General features: G+C 35.2%; 1 protein-coding gene across 1 annotated transcript in view; it reads left to right on the top strand.

The window, feature by feature from the left end:
• The window catches only part of Cftr (cystic fibrosis transmembrane conductance regulator (ATP-binding cassette sub-family C, member 7)), a 142,997-nt gene that overhangs the window by 73,323 nt on the left and 44,110 nt on the right, over nt 1-25,564 (top strand). Inside the window, exons 13-18 of the mRNA XM_013019916.1 lie at nt 6,223-6,317; nt 9,942-10,028; nt 11,897-12,620; nt 13,906-14,034; nt 20,475-20,512; nt 21,223-21,473. Coding sequence (XP_012875370.1) covers nt 6,223-6,317; nt 9,942-10,028; nt 11,897-12,620; nt 13,906-14,034; nt 20,475-20,512; nt 21,223-21,473 — 1,324 coding nt within the window. The remainder of the gene's footprint in view (nt 1-6,222; nt 6,318-9,941; nt 10,029-11,896; nt 12,621-13,905; nt 14,035-20,474; nt 20,513-21,222; nt 21,474-25,564) is intronic.

The raw sequence follows: 25,564 nt of genomic DNA, 5'->3' as shown, positions 1-25,564 counted from the left end.
TGGGTCTCTATTAAGAAAATTTCAGCCTGTGCCAAGGAGACCTAGGGTTTCTCCTATTCCATCCTGTAATGTTTTCAGAGTGTCTGCTTTGACTCCGAGGTCTTTAATCCATTTGGAGTTGATTCTGGTGCAGGATGATATATAAGGATCTAGCTTTAGTTTTCTACAAGCCTTGTTCTTTCTTGGGCAGTGCAAGGCCCTGAGTTCAAATCCCATGTTAAAACACCCCCCCACTATGAATTTTCCATTTGTAAATATTATAAAAACAACCTGTGTATGAATGGTATTAAGAATTCCATGACCAACTTAAAAAATGTTTAGCAGTATATTTGTTTTCATGGACATGGTGCCTTCCAGCGATCACAATCCTAAATAAGCAAATCTTGGGAAAACCACTCACCTTTCTTAACTCATTTGAGAATTAGGTAAGTCAGAAAAATTCTTTATCGATTTCTTCCCAAATTATTTTTTCTCTCTTTCCCCTTGGGGAGAATCTCTTTTTCCTTCCCTAAAGCCTCAAATTTAAAATGGAAGTCCAAGATCTCGTGAGCAGTCAGCACAAGGACAAGCCTGGTCCAAAGACAGCTTTGAGCCTCAATGGATTGTGGCAGGAAGGTCAGAGGCAATGAGTGCTTAAGTACAAAGCCCGTCTCCTGTTCCTAAGGAAATGAACTACAAAACAGAAGCTACAATATGGACCTTTAGATTTGAGGAAATTCAGAGTAGGACCGAATATATGATCACCTACCAGTGTACGAAGAAAGTACCAAGGAGTCTCATGCATTGCAGGCACTGGATTTCTCTCAGCATTTTGGTTAAGCACTTAGAGAAAATAACTAGAGAGTTAACAGCTTCTAAATACCAATTCTTAGGCAAATTAAGTAAAAATCATGTACAGAAATCTTAAAAAAATACCCCATAACAATCCACTAGATTGCATGAGTATTTTGAAATTCTGAAATATACTATCCGGAAATCTATAGTTGCATGGATCTAATGTGGAAACAGAAGGAAATCAATCAGATTATTTGTTCTAAATCTCTAGCATGTTTGACATAAATGTTGTAACACAGTTCCTATACAGCTCTTCAGCTGTAGTGGACTCCAGGAAATTCTACTTAGGATTTTAGTCCTTAGTATATGTCCTCAAACACATTCAATTAAATCACTGCCCTCTACAGCTCTTCTTGAAAATGCTATGAATCTATGTACTAAACAAAAACAGGGATATTAGCAGTTTCCCTTATGAGTCCATACATATACAAGTATATGGCAATATAGACAAATATAAAATGAGTTTAATATTAGTGACCAAAAGCCGAGAGCACCCATTTTTGTACTTTTGTCAATTCCGGTAAACTTGTTTTAGAATTCGTTTTCTGCCCAAACTCTGGTTAATACCAGGCAGAGAAGGAGAATGATTTTTTTGCAAGTTAAGTAAAATTCTCACTTCTCATGCTTTCTAGCAAGGCTTCTGCCCCTAACCAGTATTTCTAGGCATAGCTCTCTTTAGATGAAGTTTAACTTAGATCAACAAATTAACTTAACTAATAAACAGAACCCCAATTTTAATTTAGGAACCTTTTACTGTCTATTTTCTTCTGTGGAAATTTATTTCTGCCAATAGATATCATACAGCTCTCTGTTGCTTTCGGAGACACATACCCACATCAACAGTAGATAGATGTGAAATGTTTAATTCATTTTCACATTTTCTCTCCCTCTGTAATACTTTCTTAACTTTCTTATATTCTCTCATCCACTCTGCCTTTTCCTTTTCCTTGGCTCCCTACTGCTTCCTTCTGTTTCCACTCACAACTCCCTCCTCTTGTCCAACTCCTTGTGCATGAAGCACAAATATTTAGAGATATAATATTCAGTGATTTTTAAATGTTAATAACATGAGTGTTAAACATCTGATGATTTACTGTTAAAGAAATGCTTTACTGAATGACATTACCCTAATGTTCATGTTCCTTTAGTCCTAACTTCTTACCCCTACCACAAACATCTGCAGTGTCAAGGTTGTTCTGAAAGTGATAAGCCAGCCATAAAATAAGTTTATGGTATTTTCCTACCTTCAAAGTTACAGGAAGCTCAAATGTACTCTGTAAATATTGCAAAATTACCCAGGACCATTAACTGTAACACTCTACTCTTTCTTTCAAGTTCTCTCTCTGTCTTTCTTTCAATATAATAACATCCTGTATTTTTGTCCTGTTATATGTTCAATTCAGAGTTATCCGTGTTCTATTAGCAAATCTTCCTTAACAACTTCTGGGTTTTTTGGTCTGGTTGAATAATGTTAGCTAGTAAACTTTAACTGATTTTTAAATATGTAAATTGATAAACATGTAAAAAGGACACAAATCCCATTGGGTATGTTATATGCTCCTTAATAATAAATGAATTTTTATTACATACATTAAAATAATACTTTGGGGCTGGTGAGGTGGCTCAGTGGTAGAGCGCTTGCCTTGTGCATGAGGCCCTGGGTTCGATTCCTCAGCACCACATAAGAAGCAAAAGCTGGAAGTGGTGCTGTGGCTCAAGTGGCAGAGTGCTAGCCTTGAGCTGAGGGACAGCGCCAAGGTCCAGCGTTCAGGCCCACGACCAAAACAACACATAAAATAAAATAAATATATAAAAACTTTGACTCTCTCTACTAGTCTTTATCTGAGTATTTTCAAGTGTTTTACTATCTTGAACAAACCCAGGGTGTTGTGTGCACAGAATCCTTTGAAATTGCCCTTTGCCTTTTAACTTAGCGTATTGTAAAAAAAGTCAGACCAAAAGAGTAAGTATTCTGATGAGCAGCTCAAACACTGGACGACACTGACATCAAGGACTAATATGCATATTCTTGGGCATTGGCCAACTTTTTCTGAGTAAGCATAGGAGCAGCATATTTTGATAAGATCTCAACTCATGCTAGTAATTGGCTTAGGGATCACATCTAAGAGCTAATGATTCAAATATTTGATTTTTTAATCTTATGCTGAGCAGATGAGTAAAAACTGAAATGGTAGTGGAGAATAATTTGAAAGAAAAAAATTTAAGGTCTCATTCAATGAGAAAAATAATTGATCACAATAGTTTATAAATGACTACATTTTTTTGTTTCATTAAAAAAAACCCGGCAGTTAATTTTTTTATGAGGTCAAATCATACCTAGTACCTTAAATCCAATGGATGCAAGTTTCCCTCCATCTTTTGTGTAGATTACTTCAAAAAGAATGCTGGGGAATTTATAGTGTGATTAAAGAGAAACAACATATATCCCCAGGTATAAGGTTTCTGTGAGCAGTGCATGCTCTTATGGGCTTTACAAAAACTTGTGTTAGCACAAAGCATTATATCTTTCTTTAGATTGTAACTTTCACATAAGGGACAATCTATTGTGATGTCAGAAAACCAACACCCTCAAAGACAAATATATTACCAGAGTTGAGTGCCCGTAAGAGTCGGCAAAGATAAATGTTTAACAGTGTTTAAACAGAGTGTTTATGTTAAATCAAATAGAGAAAGCCAAACACTAATGAAGAAATCTGCAAATGAACAATAAACTAGGTAATCAGAACAGGTACTTGCATTAATAGCAGGATATTGGTATTACTAGTGTATTTGTTTTACAAATAATGTGAACAATCCAAATTTACCTCCAGGTTTCACCACTGTTTGGTGGCATTTCTGTAACAGCAGCTTCCCGTTATGATCTTTTTAGTGCTTATTAAAGTTATCCAAGTGTATACCTACCTCTCACTTCACAAGTATGATAGTTCAGAAAAGAGGCCAGAAACCGTACCTCAGAATATTAAAACTTTTCAGATACAGGAATCCTTTATTTTTGTATTTAGGAAAGATACTAATATCTCTCCTAGACAGAAATTTTCGCATGGAAACATCCCTGTTTTATTAAACTGCATTGTTAGGGGCCTTGACAAAGTTTTTTGGGATTTTTTTTCCCTTCATCCTTCTCAGCATCATTCTGATACAAAACTGTAAGCTTCTGTATATAGATGAAATATATATATATATATATATGTATATACTTTCCCTCATTTAAATTAATTTGTACATGTATATACATAAGATTGTTAATGATCAGTACTTATATAGTTTTAAATGTTGCATACATGTCATAATTTGGGCATATAATTGTTTTTATTAGCATATACTAATTGTACAAAATAATGGATTTCATTATGACATTTCTATCCATGTAGATAATGTATCTTGATTATAATTAGCTGAATATGTTTGTTTTTACTGTTAAAACATAGTCTAGTGGCAATTTCAAGCCAACTATTATGTGGTCATCCTAAAAGCAAAGCAACCTTCTATCTCACCCACAATTATTTTATAATAATGTTTTAAGAGGAACAATAAAATATAGCACAGAGTGAAATAAAACAAAACAAAAACTGAATGGCCAACTTAGCAGTTGATAGTATTTGCAAGATGAGCAAAGAATTCAAGATTCTGTCTGAGACATCATATCTACTTTGACTTCATCTTTTAGAATCAGTTTTCTGGGGCTGGAAAGGTGGCTCAGTGGTAGAGTGCTTGTCTTGCATGCATGAGGTCCTGGGTTTGATTCCTCAGCTACACACATAAGCAGAAAAAGCTGGAAGTGGCACTGTGGCACAAGTGGTAAAGCACTGTCCTTGAGCTGAAGAGCTGAAGGACAGTGCCCAGGCCCAGAGTTCAGACAAAAAAAAAGTAAGAGTCACTTCCTAAAACTTGACTTTTAGTTTAATAGCACATGGCTACATGCATGGCAGTTCCAATAGCAGTACATCTGTCAAGATCATGAAGACCTGGGCATTTGATTCTAAGTGCAGTGTTTATCTATACATGATCCCTTGTATATTCTCTGTAATAAAGGCTATGCCATTAGCCCTTAAGAATCTGTATTTTCTCTAATGAGAAAATGGGGGCACATAACCCCATTGAGTAAACATTCTACTCAAGACCAAATGGAAAGGAATACAATGTTCAGATCACTGGGAAATCTTCATTAGAAAATTCTAGGAATCAGTAGTGCCTGAGAGTACATTATGGACTAGTATTATTCTATCAAGTATTAGGTCACTTCAAGTATTTACAACTGTCAAAGGAAAATACTACTGTATTGTCCTCTGGCAGAGTCTGTCCCAAAGCTACTTGTTAGTGGTTAGTAGAGACAAAGCTTCAAACAGGCTATCTTCCTCCTCCCCGCCCCCCCCGCCCCGTTATTGTTAAACTATTTGTTCTCTCTCTTTCTCTCTCACTCACAAATTAAACACATTTTATTAGTTCACAAAAACAGAAACAAAATATGGACCTTTAAACGCTATAGTTTTTATTTTAAAATAAATTAATTTTGCTACTATCACAAGTATTAAAAGAATGGTACACAAAGCAAACCACCGCATAATTAATTCTTTTGCTAAGACAAAAGTTCAACACTTTAAACATTCAGAATCTTAAAATATATACTATAAATTAAATAAAGAGCATATCTAGTGTTATACAGCAAGTGAAATATTTCCAATATACCACAAGAAAGTAAAATGATTTTTAAAAAAATTATTATTTCTGATACCGACTAAAAATAGTATTAGTATAGTAACAACATGGCTTGTCCTTTAGTAGTGATTGTCAGTGCTTAGAAAGATTGAGCCATATATGTTTCCTACTTTGCTCAAGTTTTGTTTTGAATTTAAAATATTCTATTTGAATTGTTAAAATTTATTTAATTTCCTGTTATTTTGTGAATTTTCATGACATGAGATTTAAAAATAGATATCAAGGCTTCTCAAGACTAAACATACTTTTATCCTTTATTAAGAAAATAATATAGTGAAATTTCATTTCAATTGTCCTTGAAAGAGTAAATTGGAGGTAAGTGAACTTTGGCATAGTCATAGTGATTGGGGTTGTATAAGGGATCTATGGCTAATCTACATATATATTATTATACCCACAAATATGTCTATTTTACTTTTCTATTCAATTGTTATTAATGACCATGAACAACATTATAAAATGAGAATGAAATTTTACTTCTTAGAGCAATCTCTACTAAGCAATCTTTATTAAAAACTTTAGATGAAGTATTTAAAATTTCAGCTGTGGATAAAGCAATGATACCCAGTTGCATTTGAAGGAAGATGCATTTTATAATTTTAGAGTCAATGAACCATGAATGCCACTTTAACTTTTTGATTTTGGTAATAGGATATCTCCAAGTTTGCAGAGAAAGACAACATAGTTCTTGGAGAAGGTGGAATCACACTGAGTGGAGGTCAACGTGCAAGAATTTCTTTAGCAAGGTGAATATTTGATTATTGGTTCAGTAAAAAATTTGATGTATGGGGCTGGGAAGGTGGCTCAGTGGTAGAGTGCTTGCCTTGCATGCATGAGGCCCTGGGTTCGATTCCTCAGCACCACATAAGCAAAAAGAAAAAAGCCGGAAGTGGCACTGTGGCTCAAGTGGTAGAGCGCTAGCCTTGAGCTGAACAGCTGAGGGACAGCGCCCAGGCCCAGAGTTCAGGCCCCACGACCGGACCCCCCCAAAAAAATTTGATGTATATATCATGTGTGGAAAATATTAGAGACATTTCTCTATTATTGTTTTATATTCTGTTTCAGGAGTTGAAAATTTCGTGGGAGGAGCATATGGCTAGTGAGTTAAGAACTATAGTTAATCATATGGTACTGAGAATTGGTAAAGATGCATAGATCATCCCATGACAAAACAAGAAACCTTTGTGTATTGTGTGTGTGTGTGTGTGTGTGTGTGTGTTTGCAAGTACTTGCAGTGCATGCCCAAGTACATTAATCTCTCTCTTTTGTCCTAAAGCCACCAGTATCCAATCATTGGAGCTCAACCTTTATTACTTTATCTAATCCTAATCATCTAATTACTAATAATATAATGACATAATGTTCAGATTTGAAGATGATGACATTTTTCCAAAGCACATTTCCTTATTTTTGTACTTGTGCATCTGTTTGCCTTATGATGTGGTTTACTACAAACAGAAAACTGAAATTCTTCAGAGATTAAGAAAAGTGAAGATAAATTTGTTAATACCATCCTACACTTCCTTTTCTCCATTCTCCTCAATGCATGTACATAACTGCTTTAGGCTTCCACTTATGTTTTTTAGTTCAGACAAACATGCATTTTTTTCAAAAAGGTTATTAATAATTATTATAACAGAAATAGTGAAGCAAATGAAGAAAGTAAGCTTAATGTTTGTAATCTCTAAAGTAAAATGAGACAAGCACACCTGACATTGTGGAAGTCGGAGATACTTTGGGAGTGACGTGTTTGGTCTATGCAGGAGCACATATAGTTAATTTTGGTCAATAAGTAAATATCATTTTAAATTGTAACTTTCTGTTTAAAAACAATGATTAGAGATGTGGGATGTCAAATGTTCCTATAGTTTTATTCAAACAAAATTCTTCCCACTGTGTTTCCAAGGTTGTTGAAAGATCACATTAATTAACTGATGAATTGGCTCCTTTCTCTTTTCTCCTGCTTCCAAAAGCTGAAACAACCAAAAAAAAAAAAAAAAGGTCACTAAGTACTTGATGCAAGTGCCTACTGCCATTGTCAGGTGCAGTGTAGTATCGTGTGTTTGTGTGTGTGTGTGTGTGTGTGTGTGTGTGTATAATCTAAATTTTCAATACAACTTTGCAAAGAAAATTCCAGGAGGTAATAGAGGATGATAGGACTTAACTTGTCAAAAGGCACACAGGGTAAGAATAACCATACAGAAAAAAAGAGTCAGTATGTGAGCCAGGTCAACTTGACTCTATACTAATCTATGCCTTGATCTTGAAATTATACTGTAAAGTAATAGATTTAAAAAATGGAAGTGGATGAACAGATTAATGAGCAAATCTTGAACCAGAGACTTAGCCTTAAGCATTCCATTTTAGATCCAGGTAAAGTTTAGCATTTGGCTTCTAGACATTCAACATAGCTTTTGTATTTACCTATTTAAGATTTGCTCCTGTTGTAATGCACACACATTTTAAATTGTGACTAAAATTGTTTTTGCTTTCAGAATTGTACCTGTGTATTATAAGAATATAATTTGTAAGCACTTTAGAAACTGTGTTCATAGATAGAGAATAAGCTGTCTTTTTTCTGTTACTAATAATGCACAGACTAGGTAAATCATAAAGAAAAGAGATTTCTTTTGATCCACAGTTCTGACCTAAATTAAGAAGACTTGTCAGAGTCCTAAGACAATACAGTGAATCACATTGTAAGAAACAGGGAACGTGTGTGTGCACACACATGTGCATGTGTGTGTGTGTGTGTGTGATAGTTCTTGATCTCTCTCTCTCTTTTTTCATGAAGTCACGATAATCTCACTATAAGGACTCAGTCTTGATGCTTATCTTAGGTCCTTTCACAGATAACATCTCTAAACATGGTAGTTGGATTATGTTTCTTCTTTTCTAATACCTTACAAGGGAAGTGAAACTCCAGTATGAGTTTTGGAGAAATTGTATTGAGACCATAGCAGAGAGACAAGCACATAATGTGGACAAAGAAAGACCTTGAAGTCACATTTTGGTGGAGACCTTTGCCCTCCCATACCGTCTTCCAAGTAATTTACAACATCAAGGTTCTTTTAGATTTTTATGTTTACTTTAAACTTTAACAATATTACCTGAAGCATTTAAATGTTTTGATGAGATTATCTCATGACTTTTTTAAACCAACTCAGTGGAGTTTTTACTTGTGAAAATTTATTTCATAACTTAAAAAAGTAAAATGCATACAAATATCTGTTCTCAATTATTTATCCTTTCCTTTTTTTTGCCATTACACTCAGGGATGTGATTAATTATGGAGAAGGGCTGCAGGTTAGAATCAGCAACATGGAAAAGCAGAGCTTAGGAAATCCCAGGCAGAGATCTAGTTGTCTCTCCTAAGGATTTTCATGCATAACACTTTATTCTGTCAACAATGATGCATTTTGCAAATGTAGAAGCTTGCCTGAGCCTTGGGGTCCAGAGCTCTTGATTAGATCAGTTTCATAGGTGCACAGTGTCTTCAGATATTAGTTATCTCTTCTCCAGCTCCCAGATGTCAAACTAATGCCATGTGGTCAAAGCCTCATGCATATAGAAACACTCTTAGCAGGCAGGATATTTGAAGGTGGAGAGGTCATTTCCAAGGTGTTAGCTAAGAACCAGTTCTTTCTTTGCCATATGCATAATTTGAATAAAAGGCTGCTGTTAACCCTTTCCCAAGCATTTCTTTTGTTTTCCTTTCCTTCTTTTTTGAAAGTTTATGTAAGGGTCTCAAAAGGGTCTCAAAGACAGACAATACAGAGCAAAATGAAGCATCGGTTATAAAGCCACAACCACTGTTATCAATTTGGTGATTGTACTTATCACTTTGAAAATCACTAAAATATAATTTCTCTAAGGGATCCCATTTGTTGGTTGTCTTTACATTTTGCCGTTGAAATAGTCTCCTTTCATTGTTTTCTCAGCAAAATGGGAGCTCGTTGAAGGGCAGTGACTTCTTAGCATTTCCAGCCTGTGATTCCTGCCTCTAAATAAATACTATTGTTATTTTGTTATTTCAAATTGAATTATATCATGCAAGTCAGTCTGTAACTTGTGCTCATTTATGCTACTTAGAGTCAACAAAACTTCTTTAGCATTTGTTTTAGTGTTGTTTTTAAAAGTGTTATTAAAAGCCATAAAAATCACTCATGATGTCTCTTTAACCTTCATTTGATATAATCTACACTATTAAAGTCATACATGAAAGAAGCTTCTACCAGGGCTACTTTGCCCTGTGTTTCTAAGTGTTATTTCCATGAATGTATGTAGTAGACTGTCTAAAAATATCATGTGTATTAAATGTAATGAGAGATGTTGAGGAAAATCTAATTTAATTTCAATTTTCTTTTTAGAGCAGTATACAAAGATGCTGATTTGTACCTCTTAGACTCTCCTTTTGGACACCTAGATGTTCTAACTGAAAAACAAATATTTGAAAGGTATGTTATTTGAATAAGTTACTTATGATGCTAATATTAAAGGACAAAAATTACTATAGCCTCTACATTTTATGGACATTTTATCTCTTGTAAGCATATGTACCCACATTATTGTGACTCTGTAGTTAAAGATCACTTAAAACATTTTCTGGTTACCATTTGGTAAATCTATTTCTTACAATGCTATAGTATTAGAGCAACTATTATGTCTGTATGTATAGTCTGTGACAAATCTTTTATTATTTGTATTGTTTATTATACCTAAAATTTTTACTTACTTTAGTTGTTAGAGTATTTTATTCTCTCTCTCTCTTTTTAGATGGTAAGCTATTAACGGAAGAACACAGCAGAATGGCTTAGTGGTTTAATAGTGATTACTCAACTAAGCAGCCACTTCAATGTTTCCTTAGATCTCAGTCACACAAAGCTCAGGGTTTATATTCCATGGATATCCTAGTAGAATTTAATAGGTGTGAAGTCCCTAAAAGCAGGAGTTAGTTATGTGACTTGATTTCAAACTTTCAAAGTGGTTTTATGGACTATAAAATAGTTATTAAGAGAGTAACTATTACCCTCTACTAGAAATAATTTTCAACGAATAAGGCTATACTTGTATGTATAGTATGGTATCATTATAGTATGTATGGTATCATTATTCCTAGAAGCATTATTTCCTAGAATTCAAATTTTTGCTTTAGTTCAGGTTTTTCTTTTATATATCCTCAAGAGATGTGAAATAATTCTATGTCTGCTTTCTTTCTTTTATCATATACTAAATATCTAGGCCTTATTCTACTACATTAAAGCATAAAGCCAGGAGGGATGGGAAGGTGGCTCAGTGGTAGAGCGCTTGCCTTGCATGCATGAGGCCCTGGGTTTGATTCCTCAGCACCTCATAAGCAAAAAGATAAAAGCCAGAAGTGGCGGTGTGGCTTACGTGGTAGAGCGCTAGCCTTGAGCTGAAGAGCTGAGGGACAGCGCCCAGGCCCAGAGTTTAGGCCCCACGACTGGACCCCCCCCCAAAAAAAATCCATAAAGCCAAGGAAAACATTTGTCCAGGCATTATTTTTCCCTAAGGTACAATTTTGTGGCTTTATTTTGCTTGGTATTTTCTGTGTGTGTGTGTTGTGTGTGTGTTGTGTCTGTGTTGTGTTGTGTGTTGTATGTGTGTTGTGTGTATGTTGTGTGTGTTGTGTGTGTGTTATGTGTGTGTGTTGTGTGTTGTGTGTGTGTTGTGTGTATGTTGTGTGTGTTGTGTGTGTTGTGTGTGTGTATTGTGTGTGTTGACACATTAAAATAATTTGTCCATCATAAATCCCAGATATCTCATCTGAGCTGTGGGAATGGCATGCCAACTCCCACCAATGCAATCTCCACCCAAATTCTTCCCAGTTCTCATTTTTACTCAGAAGTTTCCAAACCAGTCACTATAATCTTAATATGCTCAACATGAAATATAAGAGGAAATCAATTGAAAACGTCAAGGAACAAAGTAGATCTGACCTTTTGAAAATATGTGGAGATGAAGGCATTGAAGTTTAGATGGCCTCCCTGTTTCCTGGGGAGGTAAACTAGACAAAATGTAAATGCTTTATTGGAAATAAGACATTACCAAATATCAACATTTTAATTTCTTTCTGGGTCTGTTCTGCATTACAATATAGCATCTGTTTCATGCTGTAGAATTTAAAAAGCTCCAGATTATTTATTATAGAGAATTTACTATCAGAATCACTTTAAGTACGGTAACAAAATGGTTTGATAGAGATTTTTATATAGTGAAATATTGCTAAAACGACATACATATATTTTATAATGAAATACTTATGAAATTGATATCTTATTTATATCTTTTTATATTCTTAAAGCTGTGTCTGTAAATTGATGGCTAACAAAACTAGGATTTTGGTCACTTCTAAAATGGAACATTTAAAGAAAGCTGACAAAATATTAATTTTACATGAGGGTAGCAGCTATTTTTACGGGACATTTTCTGAACTCCAAAACCTACGGCCGGACTTTAGTTCAAAACTCATGGGATTTGATTCTTTCGACCAATTTAGCGCGGAAAGAAGAAATTCAATCCTCACGGAGACCTTACGCCGTTTCTCCTTAGAAGGAGACGTTTCTGCCTCCTGGAATGAATCCAGAAAACAATCTTTTAAGCAGACTGGAGAGTTTGGAGAAAAGAGAAAGAACTCTATCCTCAATTCAATCAACTCCGTAAGGAAATTTTCAGTGGCACAGAAGCCTCCTTTACAGATCAACGGCATCGAAGAGGATTCTGATGAGTCCCTAGCAAGAAGACTGTCCCTGGTTCCAGATTCTGAGCCAGGAGAGGGAATTCTGCCTCGCAGCAACATGATCAACGCGGGCCCCACGTTTCAGGGTCGGAGGAGACAGTCTGTTCTGAACTTAATGACACATTCACCTAGCCAGGGCCCGAGCATTCATCGCAGGACCACAGCCTCCACCAGAAAAATGTCGTTGGCTCCTCAGGCAAGCTTAACGGAGATGGATATTTATTCCAGACGCTTATCTCAAGAGAGTGGTATAGACATCAGCGAAGAAATTAATGAAGAAGATTTAAAGGTACGTATTAACTATTAATTTTTTTTGCTCTAATTCCAAGACTGAAATTGAATGCAATGAGATATGGAGCCTGTGCCCTTCATTTAATGGAGTTGGGATAAAGTTTAAGACCTAGAAAATCCAAACCTAAAAATTAAGAAGGGAGGGGTGAAGGAAGGGCTGGAACGGGATGGGTGAGAATGTTCAAAGGGCTGGCATTGATCACCAGGCTCCGCACCTTCATCAACTGCTCTGTTCAATGGCAACCCCAAGCTTCCACCAGCTTCCATGCTGGGCATCTTAGAGAGAGAGTTTCAAGGACTTTTCTGCTTGAGCTGGCTTTCAGCTGTGATCCTCCAGGCCTCAGCATCCTGAGTAATAAGATTGCATGCCTGAGCCCCAGGTACCTGGTAATTATATTTTACTAGATAATTTCTCTGCCTTGGATTGTTTATTATGGAAAGAGTTGTAATAAATTAACATATTTAACAGCATCAGTTATTTAAAAGCAGAATCACAAGTCATTCAATATCTCCAGGCTAGAGTTTTTCTTTTGTGAAATGAAGGAATAGGTGATTCCCCAAAGCACATACTCTCAGTACGTCCATAATGTTCAAACGGTTTCTTAAAGAATAATTCATCAGTATGCTTTAGTATACACCTAAGTGAGTATCTAACTATCTCGATTTGGAGCCTGTATATTTAGTTGCAAAGAATGATTTCCTTAACCAATAATAATGATTACTTTTTGATTGTTTCTCTGCCTGGTAGCATATAGCTTAGTCCCCATTGCTATGCTAGAAGGTCAAATCACGGTCCTCATCCACAGGCAAGGACACTAGACCCCAGAGAAGTTAAAACACTTGAGTGAGTTCAAACAGCTCTGAGGATGTCAGTGATGGAATCTGAATTCAAATACTAGCCCCTATTACTCCAAAATTGCTCCTTTTAACCATGATGCTTTATTCCAGTTTCACAGCACCATTGACTTGATCAGAACAGGAGCACTAATAATATAATGCCTACAATAATACAATTATGCAGCCCAATGTATAGTTTTAGAATTTTTGAGAGTTTTAATACCTCTGTTTTCCAAAAGTTGTGTTGCTCCAATGGACATCATTTGGCTATTGAGTGACATCACATGTAGCATTCATAATGATAGATATTTATTAAAATTCACTTAGCTTCAAAGCAATATTCCTGATTTTGATGCCTTCAAAAAAAACTACAATGTCAGCTATGGAATGCTATTGTTTCGTTGTGATAACTTGTTTCGTTGTGATAACTGTGATTTGTTTTTCAGGAGTGCTTTTTTGATGATGTAGAGAGCATACCAGCAGTTACCACATGGAATACATACCTTCGATATATCACCATCCACAAGAACTTGATTTTTGTGCTAATTTGGTGCTTAGTTATTTTTCTGGTTGAGGTAAGGATATTTGGTTGTTAAATATTACTGCTATTTAAAGTTAAACTAAGACTAGTTTGGAAGGTGTATGCATTCATATATGCCCCCACACATATGAATTTGTGTGTGTGTGTGTGTGTGTGTGTGTGTGTGTGTGTGTGGAATAGTTTTTAGTTTCTAGAAATTAGTATTTAGAATTGCTGTTGGTATTTTATAATTTTATTTATTTATTTATTTTTATTGTGAAAATACTGTACAGAGGGGTTACAATTACATGGGCAAGATAATGAGTACATTTCTTATCACACAGAATAGGCTAAAACACAAAGACTATATATGAAGAACTGTTTTTTAAGTTATATGTATTTATTTTTTAAGTAGTTGTGCAAAGGAGTTTCAGTTCCACAAGTCAGATTATGAGTACAGTGCATCTGTGCTGCCCTTGAAAAGTCATTTTAAAATAAATTTTATTTTGTATAGTTATGTAACATGTAAAAGATTCATATGGATTGTAAAGCAATTACCACAGTAAAGCAAATTTTAGCATATTCTTCATCTTAAATAGTTAACCCATTCTCTTTAGTTTGTAGTGTCAGAGCAGTTAAAACCTACGCATTTATCAGGAATCTCAATTTTAGTAAAACTTAATTACCTGCAGTTCTCATGTACATTACACTTCATACATTATACTCCTAGATAGGAGGAGCTTTTAAAAGAGTGATTAAAATACTCAAAGTAGATGATCTTTATATAAATTGAAATTAAACATTGTAAATAATTCTGCACTAAGTCCTAAGTTTATTTAACTGAATAGCATTATTTTTTTAAAAAATTTATTGTCAAAGTGATGTACAGAGGGGTTTCAGTTACATAAGTAAGGTAGTGATTACATTTCTTGTCTAACTTGTTACCCCTTCCCTCAGTTTTTCCCTCTTCCCCCACCCCCACAGGAGCATTATTAAACATGCAAGCAGTTGTTCTTTAAATGACTGTTCTTCACAAAATGAGAAAAATATGTTTTTAATGTCTTAGAAACAATTTTAAACAATCCTTTTAGAATTTTAGATCACCTCTTGCTTAAAAATTGTTTGTTATTTCTAGTGCCACCATTGTGTTTCTTTTTTATGCCCATGTAAATAACAGAGTATTTTTATTTTATTTTGTGCTGGTACTGGGTGGGACCTCAGGTCCCCAGGTTCTTACTACTACTAAGGCTCTATCTACTACTTCAGCCATGCCTCCAGTTCCAACACCAAGGATTTGTTGTTTGTTTGTTTGTTTAGATTTTTAAAAGTTTGTCTTAGATGTGATTCTTTTCACACTGTCTTACGCTATGACACCGAACACAGTAGTTAATTTCCCTGAGAATGAATTTCCTTATCTGTAAAATGTGCTTAAAATGTTAGTAGCTTGATGGGTAAAGAAACATTGTGATTATTAGGCACTTAATGAGGCACTTAGTGACAATTAGTAATTACTATCAGCAAATACAATTAGTAATTACAATTAGTATTACTAATTGTCATTATCATCAATATCCTTACTTTCATATCTTTATTAAGTTCAAGATATTTGGAGGTGAACAAGTCTATAACAATGATATAATGAAAAGTTTAATAATTTCCTTTACACTTTAACAAAAATATAGGGTTGGATGATAAGGTATCTACACATGAGTAATACATATTATATCGAAATATATTTTAAGTTTTATCCTATCAATCTCTACTAGTTACCCTGAATGAAACCCAGCCTGAAACACATTTACTCTTAATAATCACTTTAACATTTTTTTAATTGTGAACATACTGTACAGAGGGGTTACAATTACATGGGAAAGATAATGAGTACATTTCCTATCAAGCATTTTAGCCTCCTCCTTTGTTTACCCTTCCCATCCCTTCCCAGCCTCCTCCCGTCCCCCCATCCAGTCCTCCCCCCCCAAAGTTGTAAAGTTTGTTTTCAACATGACAACTTGTACTTCTCATTGCTGCAATGGGTCCACCTCTTTCCTTATTTAAACGACTTGTTTTTCCCCTTCCCCTCCACAAATTATACCGACATCAAATACAGTGAAAGCAGGTGTGGGGGAGGGACATACAAAGCAATAAAGAAATAATCCTATAAATGCGTTAGAAACAAATGAATAAAAGGAAAAAACATTTAAATACATATCTTAGGGTTCATTTTCCTAACATCACCTTATCTGACCTTTTCTGCTTGACTCAGACATATACTGGATATTGCAAATAAGGGAAACCATGGGACCTATGTTTCTTTGGGCTTGGCTTACTTCACTTAATATAATTTTTTCCAAGCCTTTCCATTTCCTAACAAATGGGGCAATGTCATTCTTTCTGATGGAGGCATAGAATTCCATTGTGTATATATACCACATTTTCTTGATCCATTCATCTACTGAGGGGCATCTGGGTTGGTTCATTAATAGAAAGATTACTTGTGAACCTTCTGTACTGAAAAATCACATCACTTTATCATCTTCAACTTCTGTAAAAAAAAGAGTCTGAATTTGGGGGTAGTTTCTGTTGACTTGAAAGGCCTTTTCTCATGCTGGCTCCATAAAACTGAACTTACATCCTTTGTTAGAATGATCTAGCACATTGAATGTTGAGTTGCTACACATAAGTCTGGTATTATTTCACTTAAGGAAAGGACAATCATCCTTTATCAACAAGCAAGAAGCTAAATTTTCTAATAACCCATCATTATTTGAATACTCAAAATTATTGCAAAAATATCATTTGAGTGGACAAAAATGATGATCATGTCCTTTGGGGGACAAGAAATAATCCAAACAATGATAAGTCTTTTGGGTTCAATATCTTATAGGCACTTCCCATCAAGTAGTTTCAAACTTTTGAAGAACAAAACATAGTAACAATAGAAAGTAGTAATTTCTAAGTTATGTACACAGTTATCCACTGAAATAATTTGTTCACCAGTATTCACAATTCTGTTGTTTTCTTTGAATCAAAATGCATGTGGTTTTTCTTTGAGACTGAGCTACTTTATTAAAAGCAGAGTGCTCTATTTATAAATATTAGTAGAACAGTTCAGTAGTACTTCATGGTGTAGATCAAGAGTTGGTTTTGTTCTTTAGGACCTCTTTCTGATGATCAGAGAACCTAATGAAATGTTATGATACTTTTCTTCCTGATTTATTATATTTTTAGTTTTAATTAGCACTCAATTTGTATTTAGATTCATGATTTTACAGGATAGGTTTAGCATCTTTCTCATTCTCAATGTGAAATACAATAGTCTTTTTTTTATTCTTTCCAACCTATTAAACTAAAAAAAATTCAGTTTGTTACCACTTATCATTAGAAAGTCATTTTGAAAAGGAAATTAATCTACCTTTTGTGTATTTTTTACCATTTTCCCCACAGAGCATATCTTCTATGAGTCTTTAGATATTAACACAAAGCAAATAGACTATAAAATTTCTATTAACACAAAGCAAATAGACTGTAAAATTTCTGTAATGATGGCATTTTATGCAGCCCTGTTTGACACTACATCATGGACCAGATGAAGACAATGCAAATAATAAGTTAGATGTAGCTATCCTGGTTCTATTACAACTAGAGAGTGTTATTCAGTGGAACATTTGAGGATCCTGTTATTGTTTCATTCTCTGGCTTTTAAAACAGTGTTAGAAAATTGCTAGATCCTGTTCTTTCATGACTTCCTTGTTTTGTTTGTTAAACAGGAATCCTTGAATAGCTTGATATTATTAATAAAATGGATTTTTAGTATTCCTTAATTCCACTTCTGCCGTTGGCTAGGGCACCTTACATCATCAATAAAGATCTATTATCTATTAGTTATTTTAGGGCATGTATTAACTCATGAATCATTGAAATCTAAGTATTGAAGCATACTGTTTTAACCAGGCATGGTGGTACATGTCTGTAATCTCAGCCCTTGGGAGGCTGTGGCAGGAAGATAGAGTGCTCAAGGCTTATATAGAAAGATCCTGTCTCCAAAGCCAAAATGAAATCAGAAGTATACTGTATTCTGTATGATATAGAATGATGTTCAAACCTTGAGAAAATGAATACCTTTCTGCTTCTCCATCTTCACCAACTAGAGCTGTCAGTCTAACACAAATTGCATGAACTTTATAACCACTACACATTTGGAAATGAAATGAATGTATGTGTTTCTATAAGCCCCAAATACACATTACTAAAATCATTACATCCTTGATAATGTTTTAATTCCAGTCAATAAAAGAAATTTGGATCTGTGGTTCCATGTACACAGAGGGACCAGGAAGTAAGTTTAGGACAGTTCTCTAGAACATTGCTTTGATTATTGTTCCATTAGTAAATAGCATAGAGTATTTATTTCTCAGATTTACTCACATTCAGAAAATGTTGGCAGCACCAGTCTTATTGACACTCCTTTAATTGGAACAAATGTGGAATGTAAAAATCAAAGAATGACTCAGAACATATACCTGTATCTAAGATCTTGGGTAATTTGATTAGTGTTAAGCATTAGGAAGACAATTGTAGGAGAATAAAGGCTTTTGAAAAGGCTGACATCTTGGTAGACTTGTTGTTTTCAACTTATTTGAAGCACAAGGAAATAAAGAGAATTTTTTTTTTTATTGAGACAGAACATGGAGGCTTGGTACAATGAACAAAAAGTAGGAAAACCAAGAATACCATTAGATTTTGTACCATTGTACTCACATCTCGTAAATTTAACTAAAACATACATGCTTTTAAAGTATAGTATTTGTCGATGTAATTTCTTTTTTTTTGCAGTTCCGTTTTCTTTTTCATTATTTTGTTTTGTTTTGTTTTTTTATTGTGAAAATACCATACAGAGGGGTTACAATTACATGGGCAAGGTAATGAGTACATTTCTTATCAAGCATTGTAGCCTCCTCCTTTGTTTCCCCTTCCCATCCCTTCCAATCTTCCCTCACCCCCCGCATTCCCCCTTGCACCAAAGTTAAGGACGCAAATGATTTTTCTTTCTTGCTCTTGTTTCTAACATTATAAGATATTTCTTTGTTGCTTTGTATGTTCCTCCCACATGGTATAACCCCTGTTTTCACTGTATTTGATGTTGGTATAATTTGTGGAGGGGAAGGGAAAAAAAGCACTTGTTTATATAGGGATACAGGTGGACCCATTGCAACAATGAGATGTACAATATGCTATGCAATTTCTTATCTAATGCTATTTTATCTGTAAATTTTAAAATGTGATATTGTTAAATATTTATGGTAAACTCGAGTGGGAAAAAGAATTGCAGTTGTTTTAGACATATATATATTCCCTATTATTTTTACGTCTGAAGTCATTTTACTCATAATTGTTTGCCTTTTCTATTTTATTCTGTGTTAAAATTACTATTGGTATAATTGCATAATTTGAGAGTCATTTCAGCCTACTAAAATAAAGCTGTTATCAATATAATGTTAAATTTTTTCACAGGTTTTTAAGAAGGGGATGCCAATTGAAATAGGATAGAGCACAAAATTAATTAATGTTAAATTATTTTCATTCATTATAATTTCTAAAAAGACCATAAAAACAGTTATTTAAAATATTTTTGTTTGGTTACATATGAGATAGAATGTTTCTCCCTCAGTCAAATGTCAATGAGAAAGCCCTGAATTTGAAGTAATTCTAATGCCGATAATGTCTTTTAATCTAAGTGTACCTTCTCTTTATTAAAAGCTGTGGATTTTTATTGTTAAAACTTGTAGATGGGGCTGGGAAGGTGGCTCAGTGGTAGAGCACTTGCTTCGCATGCATGAGGCCCTGGGTTTGATCCCTCAGCACCACATAAGCAGAAAGAGCCGAAGTAGCATTGTGGCTCAAGTGGTAGAGCGCTAGCCTTGAGCTGAAGAGCTGAGGGACAGTGCCCAGGCCCAGAGTTCAAGTCCCCTGACTGATTAAAAAAAACAGCTTGTAAGTGTTTTTCATAAATATTAATCTCATCTTTCCCTATATTTAATTTGCCTTATAGGTATTAGTCTTCCTAATCACTGCACAGTCTTTATAATCATTGTAATTCCATTGCAAATGAAATGATTTGTAACAACCAAAACAAGATTAATCATGTCAGCAGACTGAGATTAGTCTCTTTTCTAAAAGTAAACTTTATTATTTAAAATATTAAGCTGTGGTTTTTAGCTCTCCTGTAAGATTCAACAAATAGTCCTGTTGAGTAAGAGGGAGAATTGGCAAAATATTTACTTCAGTAAAAACTGAATTCCATAAACTTAATGTGTTCTTACCACAAATAATGGTGCTTAGCATAGTTATCGCAGCTCATGGATTCTCCCCAATAAAGCAAAAAAAATGAAGTGTTTGTGTTCTTCGATGTTGGTCATATTGAATTTAAAACTGGCCAGGGAAAGGGTAGGTAAAATGTTAGAAACAAAAAAGAACCTGTGTATTGTTCCTTTCCAGGTAGCTGCTTCTTTGGTTGTGTTGTGGTTACTTAAAAAGTGAGTATTCCTTGTTTTACTTTGGATTGGGTTATGTTTCTGTTGATTACTAGAGTCTTATAAAGTATTTTAATATGCAATAGTTTTCATTTTGTCTTAATATTACTGTCATCTTTGGGTTTTTTTTTTTGCCAAGGTTGCATTCCTGGGCTCTTGAATCCATAGATCCTCAGATGTACAGATGCTAAAGTCCCTTATGTAAAATGGTGTAACATTTGCATATAACATAAAAATCTTCTCATCATCTCTAGATTACTTATAGTATCTTATAAATGGGTTGTTTAGAAAATATTGGCCAAAATGTCTGCTCATGTTCACTGCAGATACAATTTTTTTTAAGTTTTTCATTCTAGTACTGGCTGAATCTATTGGTCTAGAGGGCCAATTGTGAACATGTACAGATCCTACATCTCTTTTCTCATTTCTGAAGGGATTATTTGTGATCAGTTCCCATGAACTGTAATAAAATATGTGAAACAACCTAATGTATTTAGTATTTTACTCATGGTATTTTGATCTAGTAAGGTTCAGAAATATCTTCCACTAATGAGAGACTTAACCAACTTTCTTGCAATGGAATTTTTTTTGAGATCAATGGCACAAACCATAGGTTGTGTTTCTTTAGATTCCAAGTTAGTGTTGTTTGCATTTATTGAAATTTAAGTGGGTAAGTTGTGTTGCCAAATAACATTTTCCCTTTTGTTTTCCAGCATTCCTCCTCAAGATGATAGAAACAGCACCAAAAGTACAAACAACAGCTATGCTGTGATTATCACCAACACCAGCTTCTATTACATTTTTTACATTTATGTGGGAGTGGCCGACAGTTTGTTTGTTCTGGGGATCTTCAGAGGTTTGCCACTGGTACATACACTGATCACGGTGTCGAAAATTTTACATCACAAAATGTTACATTCTGTTCTTCAAGCACCCATGTCAACCCTCAACACACTGAAAACAGGTATTTGACTTGGTATACAGACTGAAGCTGTTGATCTGTTGATGACAGGGGCTGCACTTCTGTTAGCTAGCAGTGGTGCTGGTTTTTGCATCTGCCCTATGCCGAGTCTCCTTATAGGCAACCCGGATCACTGATACTTTACAGTGGCCAAATAGAGGAATCACATGATGTTAATGGGACTGTGACAGTGGAAGCAATGTCTTCTGGATCACTTGTCCTTCTCTTTTCAGATGTTTTTTCTAGCCAATTTGGGTCATCTTGCTCTTCCATGCACAGAATCCTCAACCAGAGAGAAGATTAAAAATGGTCAAGTACAATATCAAATTCTTCTCCTAATAATGTCCTTTGATAGAATAGAAAATTCTAGTTTTGTGGACCATCATCTAAATTTCTTCTGGGGTTTTGAGGGAGCTTGAGGGGAATTCCATTATACTTAAAAATTATTTTTGACACCATCACAGTTAAAGTCACGGCAAGTAAGAATCATGCAATCAAGGGACCAAAATGTTTCCAATTTAGAATAATAAGGTACTTAGAAAGTGGTATAGTCCATTGATTCCCTTTAAGACACATTCATGGAGCTGGTAAGGTGGCTCAGTGGTGGAGTGCTTGTCTCACATGCATGAGGCCCTGGGTTCGATTCCTCAGCACCACATAAGCAGAAAAAGCCAGAAGTGGCACTGTGGCTCAAGTAGTAGAGTGCTAGCCTTGAGCTGAAGAGCTGAAGGACAGTGCCCAGGCCCAGAGTTCAGACCCCACCAACTGACCAAAAACAAACAAACAAAAAAGGCATTCACAATGAAAGGTTGAGGTTGGTGAGGAAACTCTGAGATTTCATTCGTGTAGCAATCTGTCAAGCTCTAAGCCAAGGAAGGGCTGATCTGTAAGGCTGAATAAGGTACCATTCTTGTCATGAGGAACTCATGGATAAAGGGACTAGGTGGACACAGTAAGCAAAGAATAAATTGAAAGATTGGGATTTTTAGAGTGACTTACATAAAAAAATCAAGAAACACTTATCATTTTTTTTCTTCTGGTGACAAGGATTCAGTGTTGATATGCAGGATGCTCTTTATATTGATTTGGAAACTCATGCATATCACCAAGGACTTACTTCATTTGGATATGGGGATGTTCAATTCACTTGATAGAGTGAGTTGATTCTTTTTAATAGAAATATTAGGTTTAGGGAAGGCAGAGGGTTTGTCTCAGTTTCTGGTGGAGTCACAACTGGGCCATGTAATGTAACAGAAAGAAAACAAACATTGTTTGAGACCCAGTTTATTCCACCATAGTGATAACTATGGGCCAGCTACCCTTCTGAGCACTGGCATCCTGGACTATTGGGTGGGGAAAAGGATTATTATATTAGAGAATCTTGAGAGAATAGGACAAGATGGTTTACTGGCTGGTTAATAGCCAGCAGGAGATAAATATTAGCTTCCCATCCTCACTCACTTGTGTTCTTTCCACTGGGGTATGTTTTTCCATTTCACCCCTACCTCTCTGATTTTGTCATTCCCTTAAACACTACTTCTGAGCCTTTTCTATTTTAAATTTAAGGGACTGTCAATCATTTCCTTTTTCTCATTTGCTTTACTTTTCAAATTGTCCTCTGTTGAATAGGAAGATGTCTAAACAATTGTGTGTTGTTTGTTGTTTGTGTTCTTTTTTTTTTTTCAGTCGTGAGGTTTGAACTCTGGCCCTGGGTGAAGTCCCTGAGCTCTTCAGCTCAAGGCAAGCACTCTACAGCACCACTTCAGGTTTTCTGGTGGTTAATTGGAGATAAGAGTCTCATGGACTTTCCTGTCCTGGCTGGCTTTGCACTGTGATCCTTTAATCTCAGCCTCTTAAGTAGCTAGGATTATAGGAATGAGCCACCAGTCCCAGGCTTGTTTGTGTTCTCTATGTCTTAAATGACTGTTTTATTTTTGTTCCTGAGAAATGAACTAGCAAGGTGATCTTACAACACTTCTAGTTCTTTGTCTGCCTCTGTATCTTCCTCCACTTCTGTATATACAAAATTATGCTTTCTTTTATAAAAGCATACTTGTCATTTCTATCACTTAGTCATTCTCTGTTATACCTGGAAACAAGCAGTACCAGGTTCACTTGCATCTTTCCCTATATGTGCCATTCTGTGATTGTACATTGACCTTGATTTTTTTGTGGCTGCTTGCATGATCTCCCTGTGTCGCATTTGCCTATATTTTATTAAAATCAAGTAGTTGCACAAAGCGTTTCACTTTAACATGGCCACATGAGTGTGAAATGTTCCTTGGTCAGATTAATTTGCCCCATCACTCTTTTCTCCATCCCCCTTTCTATTATGAAAACCAATTTCAACAGTTTCATTGCTCAATTTTCACATATGTACATAAAGTCTGTCTTTTTTTTCTGTTGGTCATGGGGCTTGAACTCTGGGCCTGGGCAATGTCCCTGACCTCTTCAGCTCAAGGCAGGTGCTCTATCACTTGAGCCACAGTGCCATTTCTGGTTTTCTGGTAGTTAATTGGAGATAAGAGTCTCACAGACTTTTCTGCCCAGGCTGGCTTTGAACTATGATCTTCAGATCTCAGCCTCCTGAGTAGCTAGGATTTCAGGCATGAGCCACCAGCACCCAGTTAATCATTTTAAATGACCATCAGATACAGACATATATCAGGTACTCTGAAGTGCATGTTAGTGTACTTTGACAAAAGAATCACTAGAAATATACAAATATAATCACCAGGATGATATTTTTTGTGCCAATTTCTGAGGCTTGAGCTCAAAGCTTGGTTACTGTCCTTGAACTTTTATACTCAAGGCTAGCATTGATAGAATGAGCCACAGCTCCACTCCTAGCTTTCTGATGATTAATTGGCAGTAAGTCTCATGGACTTTCCTGCCTGAGCTAGCTTTGAACATCAATCCTTGGATTTCAGCCTTCTGAGTAGTAGGATTACAGGCATGAGCCACCAGCTCCCCCGATTTTTAGCCAAAGTGAACTTTAATTTTTACACAATAGTTGTAAGTACCAAGGGCTATTGTTTTGCTTTGGGAATATAAAAATATATACAAAGATGTTTAGTGAATATGCTAAATAACATACTGATCAATATACATATATCAAATAGTTCTTACACAAGGCCTTTTGCTTAGGTCTGTATATGATATAAAGCAAACATGAACAACCCCAATTAGATCTAGCTATTTACAATCTAGAAAAGACATAAGAAATGAGATGTATAAGACACTATGTTGAAAATAAGCTTTACAACTTGGGAGAGGAGGGAGGAGGTGGGGAGATGGGGAGGAAAGGAATAGTAGGGAAAAAACAAAGGAGAAGGTAACAATGTTTGATAGGAAATGTACTCACTACCTTACTCATGTAACTGTAACCCCTCTGTACAGTATGTTTTCAATAAAAATATTTATTCAAAATATAAAATAAGTTGAGCTTAAAAAAATAAGACATGTACATATATAGGAAGATATAATTTATAGCACACATAATGTCACTGCAATGCAGACTTAAAGACAGGAAGAAGCCTTTAAATGCAGTCACAGCAAACACCAATGCTTTCCTGTAGGAGACATTTGAGTTAGGCCAGGGAACAGATACAGATTTGGGCAGGCTGTGGAAATGAGGGGAAAGGGCTTTCAGGTAAAGGGAACCACAGGAGAAAAAAGTATTTGAATAGAGAAAGCTGGTATGAGTTAAGGTCAAATCATGGAAAGCATTAAATATTAATATCACTATTATGGACTTTATTCTGCAGTTAATAGTGGGACAATGATAAGGTTTCATTTTACTTTTATTTATATGGTGTTACATTTTATCCAGATGTTTGTTGGACTCCTCTCTAGACATTAAATTCCTCAAGGGCAAGAAGTATGTCTCCTGGCTCACTGGAAACATTCTGTTTGGAACTAGGATTTTTGGTTTTGTTGTTGCTGTTCTTTTTCATTGAAGAAACAAATGATCAGACTTTCAGTTTAAGTTTAGAATTTGGGAGGAAGGTTGAAGCATCTATTGCCTGTAAAGTGAATAGAAAGATAATATAGTAAATGAAGTTCACACCTTGGACATTCTAGGAGGGAAGGCA

The sequence above is a fragment of the Dipodomys ordii genome, unplaced genomic scaffold, assembly GCF_000151885.1.
Source record: "Dipodomys ordii isolate 6190 unplaced genomic scaffold, Dord_2.0 Scaffold48, whole genome shotgun sequence".
In the NCBI taxonomy this organism is placed as follows: domain Eukaryota; kingdom Metazoa; phylum Chordata; class Mammalia; order Rodentia; family Heteromyidae; genus Dipodomys; species Dipodomys ordii.
This window is presented reverse-complemented; position numbering and strand designations above follow the sequence as displayed.